General features: G+C 54.4%; 1 protein-coding gene across 1 annotated transcript in view; it reads left to right on the top strand.

Moving 5' to 3' along the window:
• The window catches only part of SEPTIN5 (septin 5), a 62,507-nt gene that overhangs the window by 38,612 nt on the left and 381 nt on the right, over nt 1-23,514 (top strand). Inside the window, exons 3-10 of the mRNA XM_026657019.2 lie at nt 12,163-12,259; nt 13,185-13,271; nt 14,688-14,811; nt 15,215-15,349; nt 16,403-16,520; nt 17,570-17,671; nt 18,897-18,993; nt 21,530-21,714. Of these exons, the coding sequence (XP_026512804.1) occupies nt 12,163-12,259; nt 13,185-13,271; nt 14,688-14,811; nt 15,215-15,349; nt 16,403-16,520; nt 17,570-17,671; nt 18,897-18,993; nt 21,530-21,714 (945 nt within the window). The remainder of the gene's footprint in view (nt 1-12,162; nt 12,260-13,184; nt 13,272-14,687; nt 14,812-15,214; nt 15,350-16,402; nt 16,521-17,569; nt 17,672-18,896; nt 18,994-21,529; nt 21,715-23,514) is intronic.

Raw genomic sequence — 23,514 nt, 5'->3', positions numbered from 1 at the left:
CACCAATCTATGCCTGCCACACCAGTTCCTGCTAAGACAGGCACTCCTGGTTGGTGGTCTATGGTGGGCGGGGGGGGTGTGTGTCTTCAGACCATGGTCTGCCAAGCAGGGACGGGCGAGTGGTCCAAGAGGGGACGATTTGCTTACAAAGTGGTTGACAGAATGGAAGAGTTGGAGAAACCCCTGGGTTAGAGGGAACACGCTGAGGCAACGGCTCCTCCTGTGTCCTGGGGCCGGGCCGTTGCCTCGGCGGCTCAGCGTACGGGTTTCTTGTGCAGAAAGCTGTGGGAATGTTCTTGCCAGGCTTTAGCTGTGGAATACTCCATTCAGTGATGGGTGGAGGGAGAAATCTTGCCTTCAGGAGAAAGCTGCGGCCTTCTGATTAGCGACGGTACCATGTGAGTGAATTACAATCGGTGGGCCTGATTCTGAGAGGGGCTGAGCCCCCACAGCACCACACAGCAGTTGCGGTGGTTTAACACATCTCAGGATCAGGCCTTGATGTTTGGCTGCCAGAGCTCAGCACTGGTAGGGAGCGAAACACAGCGGCTGGAATTGGCACAAGCTGTTGGCAGGGAGGCTCAGGGGAGGGTTACTCACGTGTGATGACAGCTGCTGTATGGAGGGAGTTTTCCTGCTCTGGGAATGTTTCCCAGCTCTCCTCCCCTCCCCCTTTTGAACAACCATAACGTCTCTTTGTAACTCCCTTAACGACGGGTTTGCTGTGCTTCTGCATCCTCTGCCTCCCTCTATTGTCCATCCCTCCATCTCTCCCTATCGCAACAATAAAGATCCAATGAATTTAGTTTCTTCTCTGGGGAAGGGGCGGTTCCATCGGCTGAAGCCCTGCTGTGCCCATGGGCCAGTCGCTTCCCTGCTCTGTGCCTCAGTTGCCCAATCTGTGAAATGGGAATAAGGATGTTCACTTTTGTGCTTTGAGTTCCAGGGGTGGGAAGCGCCATGCACGTGCTAGGTAGTATTCCTTGAGCCCAGGAGAGCCAGCTGAAGCTGTTTCCGCAGGGGGGGGCAGGAATGCCAGTTAGGACTGAGAGAGAGAGACTGTAATCGGGTTGCAGCTTCAGGGACGGGAACATGGGGGAGAGAGCAAGATCAGATGACCTTCGACGAGGACTCCTTAATACCTCTGCTAAAGCACTTCAGCTATGGAAAGTTACTGCCAAATATTCCAGAGGAGAGATCAGAAATGACACTCTGGAGCGATGGAGCTGAGCGGGGAGCAGAGCTGATAACACATTCTTCTCCCCGTCAGCTGGAATGGAGTTGTGTTCCTCGCTGTTCATTACGATGGCTCCTCCGCAGCTGGAGGCTGAAATCTCCTGCCTTCCTACACCCATCCACCTTGCTGGCTCATTAGGATAGCACTAGCAGGGAGAGAGTTTTTTAAAACAACAGCACTGAGACATTTGATTGGAAAGATAATGACCCACGTTGGAAAAAGGAATAAGAAGAAAAGTTAGGGAACTTGCAACAGACCGAATCCTCCCCCGTGTCTTTAAATAACAGTTAGAGCCTGGTCTCAAGCAGCAGCGAAGGGTCAAAAATCCAAACTCAGCCTTGACTCACATCTGAGTAAACTCCCTTTTCCTTCCCTGAAGAACAAACAAGTGAAGCACAGTGGGGCCTTTTTTAGCACCAGTGTGCGGGCTCAGGCTGAGATGAAGCCCTGGACTCTCAGCCCTCGCTCTGAACTTCAGGGGCTGTAACATACGCATCTGTGGCAGATTCCACTGTGGTTAGTTTGAATGCAGCGGTCGTTATTAGGGGCCTGTCGTGTGCGGTGGGAGCGTCCGCGTCACAGACGGGGGCTGTCACAGCTCAACGGTTAGAGCGGCTGCAGTTCACCAGATTGCAAATCCAGCCAGCCCCCCTGATTCCCTCCTGCCCCCCACAAGAGGCCTCAGAGGTGGGGCTGCAGTTGAAGGAGGCATTTTACGTATATGTAACATCATTCCCCAGTGTTGGGAACCAATCCTGGTGCTCCTTAACAATCCTGCCTTGGCTCACTTTGCAACTCTCTGTATTTATTGAGTATTTTTCATGCCACTAGTCACTCGGTGACCTGTGAACACAGCAAGGAGTTGCACCTGTACAGCCCTGTTTATCTGAGGGGCTTGGAGCACTTTACACAGTGGCCAGGGGCACTGCCAGCCAATAGGGAACTGTCTGGGAAATGGGTCCTCCAGGAATCAGGCCTGGGTGAGGATGAGATGTAAGCAGCATCCATCCACCCACCCCCCTGTAGATGTGTTTGAGCCAGCTGTAGGCCACCTGGGCACTCGGTGTTTTGATGCATCTCTAGGAATAAGGCTCCATCAGAGGGAAGGACGGGAAACCGGGCATGACATTTTGGGGCTGTTTCAGACCAATGTTGCCTAGACACATTTTTTCCCTCCTTTTCCAGGTTCATCCGTCTGGGTCAGGTTGGTAGGACTTGCATTCGCTTTCCCAGGGCTTGCAGGGTGTCTAGCCTGATTCCTCTTGCTTCCTCCTCTGCCTGTGTTTCTGTATCAGATGAGGCCTCTGAGAGCATGTTCTCCAGCTCCTCCCTGCTTTGATATTAACCCCTTAGGCGTCAAGCCATTGGCTGCTCTGTGGAGGACCCTCAGAGACACAGCGCAGTAGAATTTACAGCAACCAGGGCTCCTGCTAATAGCAATGTACGGAGCGCACGGGTGGGGCCCGGGATTGCAAGTGCTTATGTGACAGTTGCCCTCTGGGCTGACACGCTGGGGTTTGAACTGGGGGGACCTCCACAGCTAAAAGCATGAGCTGAAACCAGCTTGAGCTAAAGAGTCAAGGCCTTGGAGCCACTCGTATCCTCTGTGTATTGGCATCGAGGGGGACTTGTAACACGCAGTCCCCAGTGGGGAACACTGGGAATACTCAGCGGGAGCCTTACCGATCCATGATCCACAGCACGAGAACTGGGGCGTAACAGGGGGTGACCTGGGAGGAGGGGACTGTGACAAGGAACTTTCTTCTGTGGGCCCAGCCTGGAACATACTCCGAGGCCATGGCGTTGAGCGGGGTGCAACAAGGAGGAGGTTCGCCCCGCACCACCAGTGTTGGCATCTCTTGCGATTGTATCACAACTCTCCTGATAGTTGATGTATTTCTGAAAGCCCCAGCTCCTGGAGAGGAATCTCAGCATTCTTTTTTTTTTTTAAAGTAAGTTTCTACCCCTTGTGGTGGCAGAGAAGAGCCTGAAAACATGGCCCGAGTGCCCTCTGAAGGTTTCCAACCCAGACCATAAATAAAAACAACCCCCGTGTAGATTATTTTAAAAAAAAACAAGCAAAAATCCTGCATTGTTGATAAGCCAATTTCTTGATTTTTAAGCTAATCTCCTGATGTTGGGGGAGGGGACTAACACATGATTTTTGAATGATTGGGCTTGGCAATACTGTTTCCTGTTCTCCCCCCCCCCCACTTTTTTGTACCTCCATCCAAACTTAAGTGACCTCCCTAGGGTCCAGCAAAGGTCACTTGCCCAGTAGGGGTGGGTCGGTAACTAAAGGTCAAACAAAACTGTGCTAGTGACCGGAGATGGGCAAATCCGGAGCAGTTTGGCTCTGAGGTGTGGTCTGAACCCACGTCTCCTGAAAGCTTTGTGGACCCTTTAAACCTTCAGACACAGGATTGCCTCTTGTCGGGGGTGCGCAGGGCACGTTTCACCTTTGCTCAGCTCCACCAGTCAGCGTATCTAAGCAAGACACCAAATGAAGAGTCTAATTGAAAAACTGGATTTGGCTTCCGGGCTGGGGCTGTGTTTGCTTAAAGCGCCCTGCGGGGCCATCCTCGCGTGAACGAAACTGGCCTGAGCTATTGTGAGTGCTCTCTGCCCCCCCCCCCCCCCCCCCCCCCCCCGGTCGCTGTCGCTTTGGTCCTATTCTTGTTCGCACGCCCCATCTGCAGGCCAGGCAGCCACAGCAGCACAGGAAATTCCAACCCGCTGGCTGTCATGGGAGCTCTCTCCCTTGCAGAGGGGCTGGGCTGTGTGTGTGTGTGTGTGTGTGTGTGTGTGAGTGTGTGTGTGTGTGCGTGCGCGCAGGCGGGGGGTGGCTGCCTTATGGATTTGTTCAAGGCTGGGAGTGAACACATGGGTGGTGGTGGTGGTTGTTGTTGTTGCGTTTCTTTGGCCCACGGCGGCTCTCAGACTCGCCTGCCGGGCTTATGGATTCAATCATTATTCAGGAGCTGTTAGCGGAGCGGCTGCTTTCTCCCCGGACGCAGGCCCAGAGAAGCTACCCGGTCAAGCTGAAGGTACAGGGTGTATTTATAGCCGTGTGTGGCGGGGGAATGCTGCCCGAGGAGAAGGGTTTAACTGTGGAAGGGACCTCTGAGGGCAGGGGAGCGGAAAGACGCTGGGAAGGGGAAGAGTCAGGAAGCAGACAGCAGGACTGGGTTGGATGTGAGGGGCTGCAGCGAGGTGTCGGACAGCTGGGAGACACATGGCAGAGTAGTGTTGTGTGTTATTTCCCACAGTGACTGCCCATCTGAGGAGGGAGGGGGAGGGGTGGGTGTGTACGTGTACATACTGCCTGGTTTGTGTTACCATGTTAACGTTGCATTTCACCAACCAGCTTTTTTTCTTGCTGTTGTTCCGGGCTGGTGACCGTGTGTCGAGTTCACCCACACACTGTGCTGCTAGGTCTGGCCTGGGAAGGGGGTGTGAGGGGAGCAGGCCGTGGGAGCTGCGGTTTTTGATCCAGGCAGTCACTTTTGCCTCTTGTCTGCTCCGGTTTCTGAAAAGGGAAGGGGAGTACAGGTCCATCGCTGTACGCTTGCTGCCCTGGCAGAGACGTGGTGTCACATATCCCCTGTACGGAGCGCTGTGTTTATCTAGCCATCGGGAGGGGCACTGAGCACTGACCAACCTGGCTGGAGCACTCTCGGCACCACTCAGAGGCCAGGACAATGTGTACGGGGCAGCATCCGCTGCGAGCCGGGGTGCAGGCAGGGGAGCCGTCAACATCCTGGCTTGGGATGGATCATTTCCTGCCGTCTGGCATCTGGCTGATTTTCACCATCGTACGGCCTTTAACTAGTCACTAGGTCTAACTAAACCCACTGGGTCAAATTGATCCCGAGGGTAATCACTGGGTTAGTGATCCCGTTGTGTGAAACGCAGGTCTGCCAGTGTAGGGGGGTCGGTTGTAAAGGAGATGGGGAGAAGCCAGTGTGTGCGCATTTCAAACTGCTCACGCAGCACCATTGTGCCACACACCTTAAATTCCAGCGTACATACGTAGACGGCCCCTGGCCAAGTGCCACAACAGTACGAGGGATTTCTTCCCTTTACCAGCCACCCAAGGGCCAGCACTCCTAACAGAAGGGTAGGGTGTGAACTGGATAGATCTCAGCCGGCAGGCTGCTGTTACCGTCTGTACCCTTTGTGCACCATCAGCACTCGATAGGGCTGACTGCGGAGTATGCTAATGCTGGGATCTCCCAAGATACAGTGTATGGTCGTGACCTTCGGCGAACCGGGCAGCATGTCCCGAACTAGAGATTAGACCCGTTTGCTTTGCTGTAAGCACTTTGGTTTATAAACAGGGCCCCGAAGGTCAGTGATGCCTCTGCTTTCACTCTGGCTGGCTTCAGCCGTTGCCTGTGGGGCATAGAATCATAGAAGATTAGGGTTGGAAGAGACCTCAGGAGGTCATCTAGTCCAATCCCCTGCTCAAAGCAGGACCAGCCCCAACTAAATCATCCCAGCCAGGGCTTGTCAAGCCGGGCCTTAAAAACCTCTAAGGATGGAGATTCTACCACCTCCCTAGGTAACCCATTCCAGTGCTTCACCACCCTCCTAGTGAAAAAGTTTTTCCTAATATCCAACCTAGACCTCCCCCACTGCAACTTGAGACCATTGCTCCTTGTTTTATCATCTGCCACCACTGAGAACAGCCTAGCTCCATCCTCTTTGGAACCCTCCTTCAGATAGTTGAAGGCTGCTATCAAATCCCCCCTCACTTCTCTTCTGCAGACTAAATAAGCCCAGTTCCCTCAGCCTCTCCTCGTAAGTCATGTGCCCCAGCCCCCTGATCATTTTAGTTGCCCTCTGCTGGACTCTCTGTAATTTGTCCACATTCTTCCTGTAGTGGGGGCACCAAAACTGGATGCAATACTCCAGGTGTGGCCTCACCAGTGCTGAATAGAGGGAAATTATCACTTCCTTCAGTCTGCTGGCAATGCTCCTACTAATGCAGCCCAATATGCCATTGGCTTTCTTGGCAACAAGGGCACACTGCTGACTCATATCCAGTTTCTCATCCACTGTAATCTCCGGGTCCTTTTCTGCAGAACTGCCGCTTAGCCAGTCGGTCCCCAGTCTGTAGCAGTGCATGGGATTCTTCCATCCTAAGTGCAGGGCTCTGCACTTGTCCTTGTTTAATCTCATCCGATTTCTTTTGGCTCAATCCTCCAATTTGTCTAGGTCACTCTGGACCCTATCCCTACCCTCCAGTATATCTACCTCTCCCCCCATCTTAGTGTCGTCTGCGAACTTGCTGAGGGTGCAGTCCATCCCATCATCCAGATCATTAATGAAGCTGTTGAACAAAACCGGCCCCAGGACCGACCCCTGGGGCACTCCGCTTGATACTGGCTGCCAACTAGCCATCGAGCCATTGATCAGTACTCGTTTTGCCCAACGATCTAGCCAGCTTTCTATCCTATATAGTCCATTCATCCAATCCATACTTTTTTAACTTGCTGGCAAGAATACTGTGGGAGACCATATCAAAAGCTTTGCTAAGGTCAAGATATATCATGTCCACCGCTTCCCCATATCCATAGAGCCAGTTATCTCATCACAGAACGCAATCAAGTTGGTCAGGCATGACTTGCCCTTGGTGAATCCACGTTGACTGTTCCTGATCACCTTCCTCTCCTCCAAGTGCCAGGGTCACTCCTCCAGGGTTGCGTGACATCCCGAGGCCTTCGTGCGGGTGTGAGGCTGACCCTAAAGGACATGCACGCAAAGGAGGCAGCACGGCTCTGCCTGGAAGGATGTGACTGACCTGTCTCTGTGCAAGGCTGGCTTCCTGCCTGCTGCTGCTGTTTTACTTGGGGTCAGTGGGGCTCCTTTAGACATCTGGATATCATGGGCTGTGTTAGGTGAGGCTTGGCCAATGGGACTATGCGGGGGGAGAGGGAGCTTTTGCAGTGTTACCCGTCCTTGAGGTCCAAGCCCCCAGCCGGCTGGACAGCGGGATTTTACCTCTACTCCCGATCCGCAGGTGGGAAAGACACCTGCTCTCCTCCACCAGCCGTGCTCAGACATCATGGAGCCCACCATTCCCCCAACACTGTGTCCGCTGCTCTTCCCAGGCGGCTGACCCGAGAGCCTCAGTGTTGGGTATTAAGGAATACGTCTATTAGTGCAGCATCAGTTTGAGCAAAAAAGGCACAAACAAATCATCAAACCTAATAAACATGTTGGATTTATCGTATGCCCAGGGCACTGCCCACCTCTAGGCCTTGTGGGCTTTCTTGATTGAGTACATCATCCCCTCTCTGCCGTGCGGATGTAGGGCTAAGGTAGTGACTTAGAAGCCATAATTGCCCTCCATTGAGCCCAGTGCTCCACAGGAGGCTGTGGTATTACACCCAGCAGGAATCTGACCTGTAACACAGCGTCTGGTGGGCCCGTGTGCAGCTAGTCCGTCCATGCTGAGATAGAGATTGTGGGCGGGCTAAATTCTGCCCTCAGACATCCATGCGCAGCCCCCACTGAAGTGGGTGGGAAACGTGCACACATGTCTCTGGGCAGACGCTGAGCCATGATATGTGTCCCGTGATCGACCGCTTCGACCTGGCCTTGTTCGCTCTGAACTTCTCTTCCAGGTTGTCGTGTCTGGGACCACAGTGGGGCGGGGTAGGCGAGCTACGTTAATATGAAAACGCTAAATAGATTAAAGTATTTAAAAGACCAAGGTGTGTTCCTCAAGGGAAGGTGACCAGACAGCAAATGTGAAAAATCAGGACAGAGGGTGGGGGGTAATAGGAGCCTATATAAGAAAAAGACCCCAAAATCGGGACTGCCCCTATAAAATTGGGACATCTGGTCACCCTAAGGGAAGGGAGGAAGCCCCATTAGAGCAATGAGATCTTCCCCCTCCCCCCCCCCGTTTTTCCTCTGGGGGAAACTGCTTCTGCACCCCACCTCCCTGCACACACCCTCTGGAGCGTGTACACTCAGCCAGCCTCCCAGTGCAAGAGGGCCAGCTGGGATTCCCTTCGGCAAGTCGATCCCTGAATTGGTCAGAGTCGCCGCTGGGGAGCAACGGGAGGGGCTCCCCTTCCCGGAGGCTGAGCGGCCTTTGCATTAGCCATTCTAGACCAGGGTTAAAATACAATGCAACTGGCAGGGGAGCTCTCGCCTCATCAGCTTGGGAGCTCTCCTTATCCATCAAGCAGCACCAGCCAGGGGGAGGGGAGCTCCTGCCCTCGCTCTCACCCTGGCCCCGGACTAGGGATGAAATGAAAAATGCCGAAGGGAAGGCGTGTCAGGCGAATGAGGCTAGCTATTGATTAAAGGCAGCGGCCTGGGCCCAATAGGATCTGTCCATATGAAATGGAGCAGCCAGTCTCCTCTGAGGTGTAGATATAAGGAAGTAACCAGCGTTACAATAGGTCTAAGCTCTCCAGCTTGGCCTGAGTAGCTACCAGAGACGCAATGGACCAAACTCACCCAGTTTTGATTTCATTGACATTAGCAGAGTGACGCCAGGGCTTGGTTTGGCCAATCTCTCCGTTGTCAGAGACGGAGTTACCACATCCGGTGGATTTTTTTAAAGAATAAACTATATGGGACAGGAGTTATTACTGCACCGTTCCTGTTCCTAAGGTCCCCCAAGATAGGAGCTGGTGATTAACTGCTTCCAAAGCCCATTCAGAATGACCCACATCTCCCTCCTGCACCAAACTCAAAGCGTCTCTGTGTGAAAAGGGACTAGCAAAGGGTGCTGCATGTTTAAGTCAATATTGATTTACCACAGGGCCTCCTGTGATATTGACAGTTATATTTTTGATTGCAAGCCAAGCAGCCAGAAAGCAGAATTGCTCTGGCACATAACACCCATCGAATAGAGGGGATCCCTTTTACTAAGTCTTCCCATTCCCTCTTGCAAACGGACACTGACCTTTTCTTACCCTTCTTAGCACGCTTCTCATCTGCCCTTTGCAAAGCACTCCGGGGCGTAGCTGAGGCGTGTTTCCCAGGCAGCTCTCCCGGCAAGATCCAGGGGAGTTCGGTGCATGGAGAGGTTAAAATTCCCCTCGTAGTAATGAAGCCTGACATTGCCCAGCAAGCCTCAGATCCGTGCCCTCCTTCCCAGTCAGTGGAACCCAGTGACAGACCTGGAGCATCTGTCACTTTCTATCAAGAGAGTTTCCTCCTTTGCTGCTGCGGCTTCCTGGGCCTGCGGTTTGGGATGTCAAAACCTTTTAGCTCAGTCAGCTAAACGCTTGCCTGGGAGGAACACTGGGGGTGCCGGTTCTAATCCCACTTCTGACTTTGCTCTGTGATTTCATGTGTTCATTGCCCGCCTCCCCCCGGCGTCTGTCTTAACTAAGGGACGGGAAGGAAGCAGTGGGGATCAATGCTGAAATGTAGTGTAGGGTCAAGCCCAGGAGACTGGGATTGGAGCCTCTGGCCACTCCACTTGTCAGGGTTAGAGTGATAAAAATGTCACAGGTCTGGCAACCCCATTGGGAGACTCGCCCCAGTGGCACAACGCACATGATTTGGGGGGGAGGGGTTGCCCCAGATATTTGCTTTGGTGCAAGCAGCTTCCCCAGGCACTGCGCAGTTGCGGCCAAAGAAGAGAGAAGATGAGGACCAGGACACATCCTCAGCTGGGGTGAACTGGCCTAACTTTCTGGGCAGCAGGCAACCAGGAAGGGAGCAGTGTCCAAAGCCATGGAAGCATTGGTGCCAGTGCTGGGTTGGAGCTGTGCTGGTCTGTCTGAGTGGCATGAATCCCGGTGGTGGGTTTGTTTTTAAGCCAGCCGCAGCGGGTTTGAAACGCAGAATTTGGGATGCATCGAGTCCGGATGGTTGATGAATTGTCATGTGGCTCAGATTTGGACAGTATGTAAGATGGGAGCATGTTTGCCAGGGTCCTTGCTCACCTGCCTCACTTGCCTGCCCCGCTCTCTAGGGGTTGGGGGGGACAGGAATGTGCATGCAGCGTTGAAGCGAGCAGTGGAGCCCAGGGTGTGCGTGGGGCAGATTTTGCAGCTGGGCTTTAGGGAACCGGGAATGATGGTGGAGCAGACTTGGCTAAGAGAATGACTCCTCTGTGTAGCAACTGTGGTGTGCAGCCAACAGTTCCTCCCAAGATACATGAGCTATGAATACTGTATTCATGGGCTTTTGCTGAGCTGAGCTAGTATTTGTGGCATGACAGGTACCCAAACTGGCTCTTCCTCCAGACCCCAGAAAGCCGTCTCCGTCTGTCACATCTTGAAGCCAGCATTAACACCTCGGCTGGGGATGGGAGCGCTTGAGTTACCTCTCAGCCCATTTGTGCTGTGGTAGCCCTGGAAATGAATCCGCCCCTGCTAAAGGAGAGCTGCCTGCCTCACTTGTAGAGATCTCACAAACTTTAGTTTAATCCGCCCTGGGTTTTATCCCTTTATGGGACTGTGTTTGTGCAGCCTGAATGCTCCAGGCATGCAGCGTGTGTCTGTATGTGTCTCATGCTCGCAGCATGTCCCGTGCAGTACTGTTTTGCAAGTCGTGTGTGTTTCCTTCATGCATGCAGCATTTGAACCATTTGTTCCAGCATGCATTTATGAAGTATGCCTGACTGCAGTATGAGCACCACACTGTGTGCGTATGTAGCGTACAGCAATGTACTTTTGTGCGGTGCGTGTGTTGCGTGCATGCAGGGTGGGCCCCATGCTTGCAGTATGATCGCACAGGTTACATGCTGGAAGAGAGCTGTCCGTATCAATGTCACTAGCTAGTGAATAGGTAAGGTGCTCACAAACGTGCAGTATTGGTTCTGGGTTTTGTAGGACCAATAAAACTTCTTACTGTGCACTGCCAATGGCTTCTGGTGTGCAGCTCTTAACAGATGCAGCTAGCATGAACTGCCTGCGGTATTGTCCAGCGCGTGCTTTTCTGACAAGGGGGACGTGCATGTGTATAAGAGAGGCCCGACGCGTGCTGCACGCTTGTATTCCTGCATGGGAGAGGTCAGGTGCTTGAAAACAAACAAGCAACACGGGTTTGTGCTGAGCTGCAGTGATGGAGAGGAACGGGGAGGCCCAAAGCGCTCTATTATCCCTTGGATGAAAGAGCCTGTACCAGGGCAACACCAGAGATGTTCTCTGCTACTTTGACTTCTCCATTTCACTCTGTGGGCTCCTGAAACGACTCTCTTTTGAAACAAGCAGCTCGAGATATTCCGAATTTCTCACTAATCAGCCCGAATGCAAGAGATAAAACCTCGAGAGAGCCAGCCAAGGCCAGTTCCTCATTCCCTTGTTGTTACACAGCACTAGAGTCTTGGCAGCACTGGCCGTGTTAATTACACAGGCTTGTCCATTGCAAAATGTAAGTTTCCTCTTTCTTTGGAGAGACAAAGGAATATCAGCCCTGCGGCCTGGGCTGCTGGGGACCCGGAGGAAAACCCACACTTGGCATCTATGCTGTGGGCTGGCAGGTTTGTCTGTTGTTGTGCTGGTCAGGAAGAGAAGGGCTTGGGAAGCTTATGGAAAGACAGGACGCCTGCCTCTGCTCTTGCAGTTGGGGATTGGGGAGGCTGTCTCCCTGGAGTTCTCCCACATGCTGATGGGAGCCTGCCAGAGCCCCAGCCCTTCCACGGACGTGTGAGAATGGCCTAGTTGGCTGGCAAACAGCCCGTGAGCACTGGTGGGGCATGCAACACAGCTCCCTGCACTTCCCCTGTGCAACGTAGACCTGCAAGCACCTGGCCGGTTGGGCAGTCTGTGAAGCTGGACCATGCGCTTCCCCCTCCCTGTCCCGGCTGCTTTACGGGAGGGGAGGGGGGAATGATCTCCCCGTTGATTCCCTCCTCCACTTGGTGTTCAGGGTCAGAGTGGGAATAGCAGATCCCTGTGCACACAGCGCCTCCAGGAGCTGTCCCTGTCTGCCTCCTTCCTCAGGACCACGAGAAGCAGTATGTGGGATTCGCCACCCTGCCGAACCAGGTGCACCGGAAATCCGTGAAGAAGGGCTTCGACTTCACCTTGATGGTAGCCGGTGAGACTTCCCTGCCGCCCCAGTGGGTTCCCTGGGAGCCTTGCTGCCTGCCTGCCTGGATAAGGCTCAGTGCTGCTGGGCCTAGCGTTGGGAGAACATCTTTTGTGTCCCAAGGAGCTGGCGCTCTCCCAGCGCAGAGCCTTACGGCGCAAGCACCCACTGAAATCACCGCAGCCGCTGGGGGAGTGGGGACCTGCTCAGCGAGAACAGGGAGGTGGGTCAAGCCCCGAGCCGGTGCCCTGTCCTGGAGGTACTGAAGCCGTTCTGTTGTCAGACCTGCCAAGCCGCTGGGTGAAGCCCGAGTGGCACTGACGCCCGTGGGAGTGTTGCTAATGATTTCAGCGGGTCAGGGTGTCATCTTCTGCGTTGAACCCAAATGTCTCCTTTCACCCTGTTTAATCAGAACCAATCCCCAGACACCCACTAAAGAAACCCAGGAGCACAGCCAGGGGCTCTCTGGTTATTGCCTGATCAGGTCCTGGGGCTGTGGGGAGGAGGCCTGTGCCCACCAGCCCTCTCCCCAGAGACTCCAGCATCGGCTGGATCCTTCCCAGGTTCTGCTTTCCAGTCTCCCAGCCAAACATTCTTTGACTCCTCAGCCCTCCCCTGCCCCACCCCCTTCCCGCTCCTCCTTTAGCCGCCCTGAGCTGAGTGTACCTGTCCCTCCACCAGCCGAAGGCGTGACTGCAGGTGGCAGAAACAGGGCTGGCTAGGAGCCTAGGTAGAGAACAGGGAGGAGCTGGGCTCTCCCATGTATACAGAGTCAGAGGAATCTCGCTGGTGATGTGCCCACCAGTGTGCGGCCCCCGAAGGGGTCGTCTCTCGCTTGCCTTGGCTCGGGAGGCAGCATTGAAAGCCTTGCTCCAGGATTTCTTCCTAATCCAGGTGCTGGGTTGTGTTGCTTTTCTTTGACTGTGTCCATTAGGAGAGTCGGGCCTGGGGAAATCCACCTTGGTGAATAGCCTGTTCCTGACCGATCTTTACAAAGACAGGAAGCTTCTCAATGCAGAGGGTAAGTGCAGCACAAGGGGGATGTGTGAGGCCAGTTGTTTCCACAGGGACTCTTTTAAAATACAGCACTTTAGCCACAGCACAAACTGCCCCACATTCGTCACTGCTGCTTAGCTGCTCCTTTCTCCCCAGTGAACCATACAGCCTTTAGTCCATACAGCCTCTAGGATTAGAGCAAGAAAAGTTTGGGCCTGGGATTTCCAAGCACTAGAGTTTTCTCTCCAAAGAAAAGATGCTAAGTGGCCTGTTTGTTTAGATCTTTAGCTTGGTTTCTCCTTCCTGGACAGTTGGGCAGAAGCAGGGATACAGCCTTAGTCCCTGGCACATAAGGGGGCCTGCTTCTTTCATTAACAAGGATCTCCTTCCTGGAGGATTTGTGTCAGGGGCTGGCCATTTAGATCAGTTGGTTTAGTGCGATATGGGGGTTTCTCCTAAAGTATCAGGTGCTGGTCACTGCCCATGGCAGGATGTTGGCCTATGATATGATGATGTGTGGCAATTCCTATGATGTCATCTACAACAACATAGACTGTGTATGTGAAAAGGTTTCTAGGAACATCCCATAGTATTGGGAGGGGCGTTCCTGGTAGTTAGATCAGGGGCTAGGAGTCAGGACAATGCAACTAGCTCACTGTGTGGCCTTGGGCAAATCACATAATAGCTCTGGGTTCGGGTAAAGCGAGCATAATACTGATCTTCCTCACTGGTTCAAATTTCCTCCGATCCACTCTCCTTTCTGGCCTGTTCGTAGTCATGTGGACTTCAGCAAAGCCAGCAGGGCAGTCCAGGCAAATGTGCACAAAGGCTCTGTGCTTAGAGCCGGGTGAAAATTTTCCATTAACACTGGTTTTGGATGGAAAATTGGATTTTGGATTAAATGAAATTTCCCCCCAAAAGTGTCTGCTTTGAGCAGGAAACTTCACTGGAAAAGTGAATAGCTGAAAACCAAAATATTTCAATTCTGAAATGCTGCCATGGTGCCTCATGGGAGTTTTGATTCAGGTGCCTCATGCGCCTGTTTTCTTTTATGGGCCAGGCTCCCTGGCTGCACTTGATTACCCATGATGCACCAGCTCCCCATACCAAGCCCATGATGCATGATGGGAAATGTTGCCCAAGCTGGGCACCAGGCCTTTATAGGCGAATGAAAGCACGAAGCACCCAAACTACAACTCCCATGAGGCACTGCATTGTCCATTTCAGAATCAGCTATTTTGATTTTCTCACATTTTTGCCCCAAAAAGGACACTTTTCAGTGAAACACTCCCCTTCCCCTAGCAGTTCTGCCTGTGACAGTGCAGGGTAGTATTGTGGGAGTGGGCCTGATGCTGAGAACCGGTCCATGTGCAGACACGGCCTGAGGAGGGGGTCCCCCAGCGCTAACCACTGGTTTCGGTTCACTTATTTCTGTTTGAAGAGCGAATCAGCCAAACAGTGGAGATCCTGAAACACACCGTGGACATCGAGGAGAAGGGCGTCAAGCTGAAGCTGACGATAGTCGACACCCCGGGCTTTGGAGATGCTGTTAACAACACTGAGTGGTGAGGGGGGCTGGGCAGGGGTGCCGGAACAAAGGGGCCAGGGGTCCGTGGGGGGGGGGAAGAGGCAGGGTGGGGGTGGGGCCTGGGGAAAGGGGGCGGGGCCATGGTTAGGGCACCGATGGCTGCACGCTTTTAGGGAACTTGCGCCACTCCTGACCCTAAGGCTCTGTCAGCTGCCATTTCCTTCCCTCCTGGACGATGGGAGCAGAGGGGGTCTAAGGTGGGAAAGGGGATGCTGCTTTCGTGTTACAGAGAGATGGACAAATTCAGCCCTTAGCACTGCCCAGGACAGGGACTTAGGCTGGGGAAGGGGACAGGGAGCTGGTTCCTCCTGTGCTCTATGTCTCCGAGGCTGTCTCCTGTTAAAGGCAGGGTTTGGTGTGTGTTTGCAATGCTCCCCCAGCTGGAAGCCCATCACCGATTACATCGATCAGCAGTTCGAACAGTATTTCCGTGACGAGAGCGGCCTGAACCGGAAGAACATCCAGGACAACCGAGTGCACTGCTGCCTCTACTTCATCTCGCCCTTCGGACACGGGTGAGGCGCTGCGCTCGCTGGGAGCCAGTCTCCTGCCTGGGGCAACATCTCAGCATGGTGCATGCGAGGATCTCGCGCACGGGCTCCTGCTTGTGTTAGCAGGAGTCATGTGAGCAAATCCCTAAACCCCTGCCTCTTTTGCTTTCCTCCCCTCTCCACTATGGGGGCTTAGCAGCATTGCCCAGAAGGTGCTGTGTCATTGTTAAACCATTCATCCCCTTACGCTGGTGGGAGGAGCTTATGCCCAAATGTCGCCCTCTTGTGACAGTGTTGGGGATTGCAGGTAATGAGTCTGAGTGGGATTTGGGGTTAGAAGTGCTAACAGAGAGATATCTGCTCTTGCCCAGGCTAGCCCTCTGCCACCCCCCTCTTGGGAGTTTACTCTTTGACGTGACACACTCTGGTCACATGATCTTGGCTCCACGGCGCTGAGAGTGAGGCCTGTTCTCTAGGCACTGATCCCCTGCAGGCCCAAAGCCCATTTCTCTCTGCTGCTCTCCTGGGGAAGCAAGAAGGAGAAAACCAACATGCAGCCCCTGATCTTCAGTCTGGTGGATCTGCGCCCAGTGCAGGACAGGGTGGGGGCAGAGAGAGCTTTAAGTTGCCTTTACACCTCCCAGTCCTAGTGCCAGCCTGTTCCCTGGCGTACATTAAGGCAGCCCCAGGGTCCTTGCCCAGGGGGATAACCAAGGGAGCCAGATCTGATAGCTTCATACTGTGCAAGGTAGGGTGGGGCCCCAGGCAGGGTTTATTCTGTAGGGGAGTATATACCTGTCTGGTGTCTTTCTGATTCGATAGGCTGAGCTGTTACAGCAGCCAGACTGGAAAGGGTACATTCAAGCCACCCTCCATGCCCTAAATGCACCCGCTGAGATCTCTCCTTGTGGCCTGTAACATTGGAAACGCCATTGCCCCAGGCCCCGTGGCTGAGTTTCTCTAGCCCCCACACTCACTGCTAAGAGGGCGTCTGGCCCAGTGGGTGAATGGGAGTGCCCCCTCCAGAGGAAAAACAGGAGGGTGAGGTAACCCCTGCTACTTCCCCCCCTGCTGCAGGCTGAGGCCGGTGGACGTTGGGTTCATGAAGGCTCTGCACGAGAAGGTGAACATCGTGCCCCTGATCGCCAAGGCCGACTGCCTGATCCCCAGTGAGATCCGGAAGCTAAAGGAGAGGGTGAGAGATGCTGCTGTCTGGCCGTGACATGTTGGCAGGGCTCACGGGTCCGCACGGCTCCCCGGGTTCTGCCTGAGCCCTGCTCGACAGAGCCCCTCCCGCTGGAGAGGTGATCAGTGGGGACAGCCAGCCAGGAGCAAGCAGACCCTGCACCCCCCTTTGTGTCAGGGATGGAGCGGAATGGCCTGACCCATGGCCCTGTCCCATTGCTCCCCATGTTTCATGGGGCCCATGCAAAATAACCCCTGTGGGGACCCATCCAGCTCCGTCCCCACCTGTGGCTGGGGTCCCCCACCCTGCCTGGTGCCCTGCCTACCAGAGATCTCTGCTCCTGCTGCAGAGACACCGCTCGCCTCGGCGTGACGCCCTGTGGCCTCTAGTGTCTCCGGCGCGGGGCCCAGCAGCCAGGAGACGAGCCAAACTGCTGTAACCGTAGCTCCTGCTCCTGCCAGTGGGTGTCACCTGCTTCAGTGCCCCCCTTATTCCCCCTCCCACACACAGAGGTGCCGAGGTCCCCAGGGCTAAGCTGGTCTTGTTTAGAAGACAGTTCCTCTCCTTTGCTCCTTCCCATGTGTCACTGGGCAGGGGCGTCCCTGCCCTTGAATTCAGCACAGACAACGACAAACTAGCAGAGAGGTTTAGGTGGGTCATTTATCCAATCCCCCAGCAGCCGCTGGTGATAGGGGAAATGGGTCCAAAACCCCCCTCTCTGCCCATCTCCAGATGCCCCAGTCGGGAGCCAGCCCTGACGGGGCCTTGTTGGCTTCCCTGCTTTCATCGCTTCGCTTCTCCTCCTTGCCTTGGCCTTCCCGGGAGCATGGCAATCTCAGGAGAGGGCCAGCTCCCCGGAGAGTGCTCTGCAGGGGTTGGAGAAGAGTCCACAATGCTCTGTGCTTTCCCCACTGGTGTTCCCAGCCCGGGGAGGCCCCTCCCTCGCCAGCAACCAGAGCAGAGAGGCTGCAGCGAGGGCGGTTCGGTGCACTCTCTGGTCGTGCTGACGGGCTTTTTGGTGCTGTCTTTCATTTTGCCCTTGCCCTGCGGGGGAGCAGATCCGGGAAGAGATCGACAAGTTTGGGATTAAAGTTTACCAGTTCCCAGACTGCGACTCTGATGAAGATGAGGAATTCAAACAGCAAGACCGGGAGCTGAAGGTGAGGAAGGCCCTGGACCTCTTCTTCCAGTTCAGTTGTCTCCTCAGCTGGCTGGTGTGCACCCCTGCCCTCTAGTGGGTGGAATCAGCTATACCATGTGTGTTAGAGGCCCCGTACTGCAAACAGTCAGTGGAGATTCTTCTTTACCTCAGGTGCTAGAGGCCTGTGCTTTTGGAGCAGGAGATCTCAGTTCTCTTCCTGCTGGTGTCACAAAGTTTGAAGTGGCTTCAGCATGGAGCACAGGCACCTGGGTGCGGTCCCATGTCACCACGGCTTTAAGACAGCAGTCTAGTGGGCCAGGTTCGTTCCTGGTGTAACTCCATGGACTTCAGTCAGGCCCTGTTTGTCTTGACTCCCCTCGTTGTTGCCTAGCCACAGATACCAACCAGATGTGGGGACCGAGGGCTCCTCTCTTTTGAGGCGGGGAGGGGTTATTCCCTCTCCTCCTGGCTTCCTGGTGCATGTGACCAGGTCAAGAGCTGCCTGTGCCGAGGGAGGGAGAGCGTTTGGGATACCTGACCTGCCAGGTGAACCCAGGGTGTCTGAAAAATAATTGGGTGCACAGAGTCCCCAAGGCTGGTGTTTCCTGTGGGGCCAGGTGCCCTTCCCCCATCCCACCGGGAAGGATACCCCAGTGTCAGCCAATCTGCATGTGTGATCCAGCAATACCACTGGCAGTATCTCGCGTCCCACTTGGCGTGTCCCAGTGCTGAGCGTTGGTTTCTGAGTGACACTCGTCGCCACGGAGCAGCGATTCTCGCCCGATGAGTCGTCGGGAATGTACCTCAGGGAAGGGTGTACGGGGTGAAATGATGCGACTGTGCACAACCGGCAGGGGGGCAGACAATGGCCCTCGACCCACCGGGGAGTGCCAGGCCCCTTCATGTTCCTCAGTTGGCTCGGGGCTGGGCTAGCAGAGTCCCTGAGCATGGCACATGCTGGGCAGCCCGGCCTGGTTAGGGGCAATGTGAGCTGGCGACCCGCTGACGGCCGCTCTGGAAAGGGGCAGTGTGTGCCCCTCCCTGGACGAGCTCCGTGTTCGGCGCCTGGAACCGGATGAAGTTCCTGCACGCCCTTCCCACCTGCACCCCCACCACCGGGCCAGAGAACACAGTCGCCCTGTGTGGGCGTCAGAACCTGAGCCCTCAGGGCTCCCATCTGGGCCTCGCGTGATTCCCGCCGGCCCTGCCCAGGCTTCCTGATTCCTCGGTGGCTCTCGTTTCAGGAGAGCGCTCCCTTCGCCGTCATCGGCAGCAACACGGTGGTGGAGGCCAAAGGCCAGAGAGTGCGTGGGCGGCTGTACCCGTGGGGCATTGTGGAAGGTAAGGCGTGTCCCTGGGCGCCTGGCAGGGAAGCCGGGAGGAGGGGGTGAGGGCTGGCAGCCCTGGGGCAGAATTCCAGCCGGTGGAGAGTCCAGTTCAGTGCTGTGCTGGGGCTCCCCCGGTGGCTTTGGAGCCCCCTAGTGGTAAGTGCGTGTTGGCAGCACACCGAGGGCGTGTCTATGCTGTATTCACCGGGTGTGACTGCCGCTCATGTACACGTACCCGAGCCAGCTTTAATCTAGCCAGCTCAGGTGCTGGTAGCAGTGAAGCTGCAGCAGCAGGGGCTGTACAAGGGTCATTGCTTGGGTGGCTAGCCTGCACTCTGTGCCGTGGCTTCTCTGCTCCGGTACCCAAGCGGTGCAGCCACCCGAAGTCACCCCCTCAGACGGCTCCCCTGCATGCTCCTTCATGGGGAAGAGCAAGCGTGTTTAACCGACAGCTGGGAGCAGCTTGCAGGGCTGGGCCGACGGCAGATGTGTCCTCCTCTGATATCATGATGGCTGCCTTAGAAATACCAGGGGCAGAGAAGAACATGTGCGTGTCTCTCTCTTCTGGTTGTTTCTGAATGAGGCAGACTCAGTGTTTAATGCCTAGGAAACAGCGGCTCTCTGCTTGGGAAGGCAGGGCATTGCCTGGTCGTTCCGGAGTAGACATTGCTCCCATCGGAGTAAAGGTTTATACCCTTCACGCTCTGCCCAGTCAGCAATACAAGGCTTTGCTGCCGCCGCCATGGTAATGTCTGCGGTGAGACCCTCAGCCCAGCACCGCTAGGAGGAGAGCGGAGGGGCAGGTCCCACAGTACGGGGAGACATTAGATGGCAGAATGCCCCTCATGTTATCTCCCCACTGCTCTGCTTTTGGCCCGGCCGATGTTGGTGGCAGTGGCCTGTGAGCTGCTGCGTAGCCGCAATACACCCACAGTGGGGCGGGTTTGTTGCTTAGATGGGAGGAAACAGCTGTTTTAAATGAGAGAGATGCCGGCATTCGGCAAAGGCAGCTCCCAACCCCCAAGCCTCATTTGCTCCGGACAGGGGAGTCAGTGGTGCTCAGAGAGCCCTACCAGCAGCAATACATTCCAACGGAGTGAACATTTCTCTAAAGGCTGGGCTGCCTCACTTTGCCTGTAACTTTCTGTTCTCCCTGATTAGAAAATCCCCTAGGCCCCATGCCCTGGCAATGGAGGTAGTTACTGATTTGACTCTCCCCTGGCTTGTCGCTGCAGGGGGCTTGTGGTGCTTGGGTTGCACGAGCACTAGTTTGTTGTGCTAGGGCTGCTCAGGAATGCACTGACTGCTCAGCGCCCTCGGACGGGGCGAATGCATTGCAGCGTTTGCGTCTGGGAGGAAAAGCAGCTTGCGAAGTCCCTGGTGTGACGTGCAGGGCCGGCTCCAGGCACCAGCTTACCAAGCAGGTGCTTGGGGCGGCCACTTCGGAGAGGGGCGGCATGTCCAGCTGTTCGGCGGCAATTCGGCAGACGGTCCCTAACTCCTGCTCGGAGCGAAGGACCTCCCGCCGAATTGCCGCCGCAGATCGCGATTGCGGCTTTTTTTTGTTTGTTTGTTTGGCTGCTTGGGGCGGCCAAAACCCTGGAGCCGGCCCTGGTGACATGGCCTGGCTGCCCTTGACTTTGCAAGCTAAATAATAAAAGAGGCAGGTCAGATTGGGGACCAGACCTCCCCTGGGACTGGCCCTTTTAACTGTGCAGGTACGCAGGGGAACAATTAACTGGAAAATCCTGAGCCAAGCGCGCTGATGACTGTTTCAGAAGAGGAGTCAAGCTGCTGGCTGCATGGCTTTACGGGGTGACGCTTGTTGTTAGATACACACAGGCTGTGCCCACGCCTCCACGAAGCCCTGGCGGGCCTGTGACTTCACCTCCCTGCTGTGTGTTCCTCCTCTTCAAAAGCAAGTGACTCTGGGCCTAATCCAAAATCCAATGGAAAGAAGCCCATTGACTTCAGTGGACTTTGGATCAGGCTCTAGATTTAGGATGAAGATAGACCCAAAGACCAGGCTCATAAAGCCCTTCGATTTGATTCTGATTAGTTTCCATTGCTAGCTGCAGTCCCAGAGACTGTGCCCGGTTTAATGAATACAATCCATACCCCTTGGAACCAGTGTCCCCAGTCAGAACCCGCCTGGTCCCAAGCCTGCGCGCACACAATCTTCCTTCTCAAAGCCTGCAGGTCAGCAAATTCAGGCTCTTGTGACCAAGGGGAGAAGCAAGCCCTACAGCAGAGGACCCTGTCGCTGGAAATGTTCTGCCTCCAGCCCCTTCCCATTTAAAACGGTGTTGTTAGCTTGAGCCCAAGTGCTCTGACATCTCACCAGCAGAGAGGCAGCCTCATGGGCATGTCTGAAGATGGGGGGGAGTAGGAGATGGGCTAGTGGGGGGCAGGGGTTGGAAGGACCCTGCAGGGATGAGCGTTTTAGCCAGGGGTTGGATGTGGCGAGGCTCTGACGGGGCCATTGCTCGTCCTTGCCCCGGGCAGATGTTGGGGTGAAATCCAAATGCTGTTTGTTGCTGCTCCCCCAGTGGAAAACCAGGCACACTGTGATTTCGTGAAGCTGCGGAACATGCTGATCCGGACGCACATGCACGACCTGAAGGATGTCACCTGTGATGTTCACTATGAGAACTACAGAGCTCAGTGCATCCAGCAGATGACCAGGTGGGCGCCCGTTGGCGGTGCTCTTCTCCTGTGCAGAGTCAAGGGGAGGGTGTGTCCGGTGCCTCTCGGGTGGAGGAGCTCTCATCTGCTCCTCGTTAATGGGGCTGAGGAGTATTCCAGATGCCAGGGGGGTGCTCTCTGCAGAGAGAAGTTGCAGATAGCAGCCAGGTGTACTGGAAGGAGAAACAACTAGCCAACGTACCACAATCACAGTGTCTCAGCTGTCTGAGAACCACCGTGGGGAGACCTCTGTGAAGCCCGGTCACTGCCTGGACGCTCCCACACTCAGCCCTGCGGTGTTGTGGGCACCGAGATAGATGGTCCTGGTGTAGGAGCTCTTTTCAGTGGTAGGAAAAAATAGACCTGGCCTAGCGACATTAACAGGGAATCAACCACCCCCCTGGGGATTTGCCTGTGAACGGCATGTGTTGCCAAAGCAGCAGCCTGGAAGCGGGGGGTTGGCAGCTCCCACGTCCTCACCAGCTGTGGCCGTGTCTTAATCATGACATCACCTCTGAGACGCTGCTGTTTCTCTGGCAATGCATCTGTCGGAGCAATTAGCGATTACTGAGTCTTAACGAGCCTCCGAAGATTGCCCTCCCCTCTCATGGGTCACTGCATTCCGCTCCCTTGCAGTTTCAGCTGGAAGGGAGAGCTGGTTACGGAAATCTCATAAAAAATCCCCCCACCCTTGCAAATTTGAAATGTCAAAGTTTAAAAATCTCTAGCACACTTCTGTTGTAGATTGTGACCATCCCTTCCTATGCTCAGCTGTTGCCTAGTGTTGCTGTGTGCTGTCACATTCCACCCCAGAAGTGGCTGTATTACACTGATGGGCAAGTAACGCTTGTACACTGGGTGTAAATATCTGAGTGTGCGCATGTGGATACATACGTGTGCTGTATATGTGCACATACAGGTGCATAGAATGAAATTTCTATGACAGACAAACCTATTTATTTTCATTGGAGGGAATTCAGAATCCCAAGAGAGCTAGGTATGAAGTGATTATCTCTAGAGAGCTGAGAGAAGTGACTTTAAATAAATAAAAAAAAATTAATGGAGATATCCTATCTCCTAGAACTGGAAGGGACCCTGAAAGGTCATTGAGTCCAGCCCCCTGCCTTCACTAGCAGGACTAAGTACTGATTTTGCCCCAGATCCCTAAGTGGCCCCCTCAAGGATTGAACTCACAACGCTGGGTTTAGCAGGCCAATGCTCAAACCATTGAGCTATCCCTCTGTTTAGGTACAGAATTTAGTAACCATTTCAAAGAAGATGAAGAATAAATTACTTAACTAAAATAGTTACCCCCGCCCCCCCCACATTTTTTTGGTTCTAAATCCAACACCCCTGTGATTTGCCTCCAATTCTCATGTCTTTGCTGATTCTCTACCTGTCAAGTAGGAGGGAATTGGGATGTAATACTTTCCTATGGAGCTGAACTCTAAGATAAATGTGCATTTAGCCAACAGGGCCACCACGTGGAGAGAGGATGCAGTGACACCTTGGAATTCTCGGTTGTTCCCCAAGGGTTTTTCACCACTTGAATGTAGTGCCCCAACTTTATTACTAGGCTTCGTGTAATTAAACTGGCTCCATATTTTGGTCCTTCTGAAAAAGGCCTGTGAACATGGTCCGGTTGCTTGACAAACATTGATATTTAATGCCGACCACTGTCTACGCGTGGGTGTATGTGTGCGTATATTTATCTCATAAACAGTGAGAGAGACCACAAGACCATGATCTGTAAATGCCTCTCCTAAATTTGTCATCAGCACAGCTTGTGGCTTATTGGTTTGCTGATGTGGCCTTAGCGTAAGGTGATCAGAGATGCCAGCTCTTTAAG

This window comes from Terrapene carolina, unplaced genomic scaffold (assembly GCF_002925995.2).
Source record: "Terrapene carolina triunguis isolate 2854851 unplaced genomic scaffold, T_m_triunguis-2.0 Scaffold234, whole genome shotgun sequence".
Classification (NCBI taxonomy): Eukaryota; Metazoa; Chordata; order Testudines; family Emydidae; genus Terrapene; species Terrapene triunguis.
This window is presented reverse-complemented; position numbering and strand designations above follow the sequence as displayed.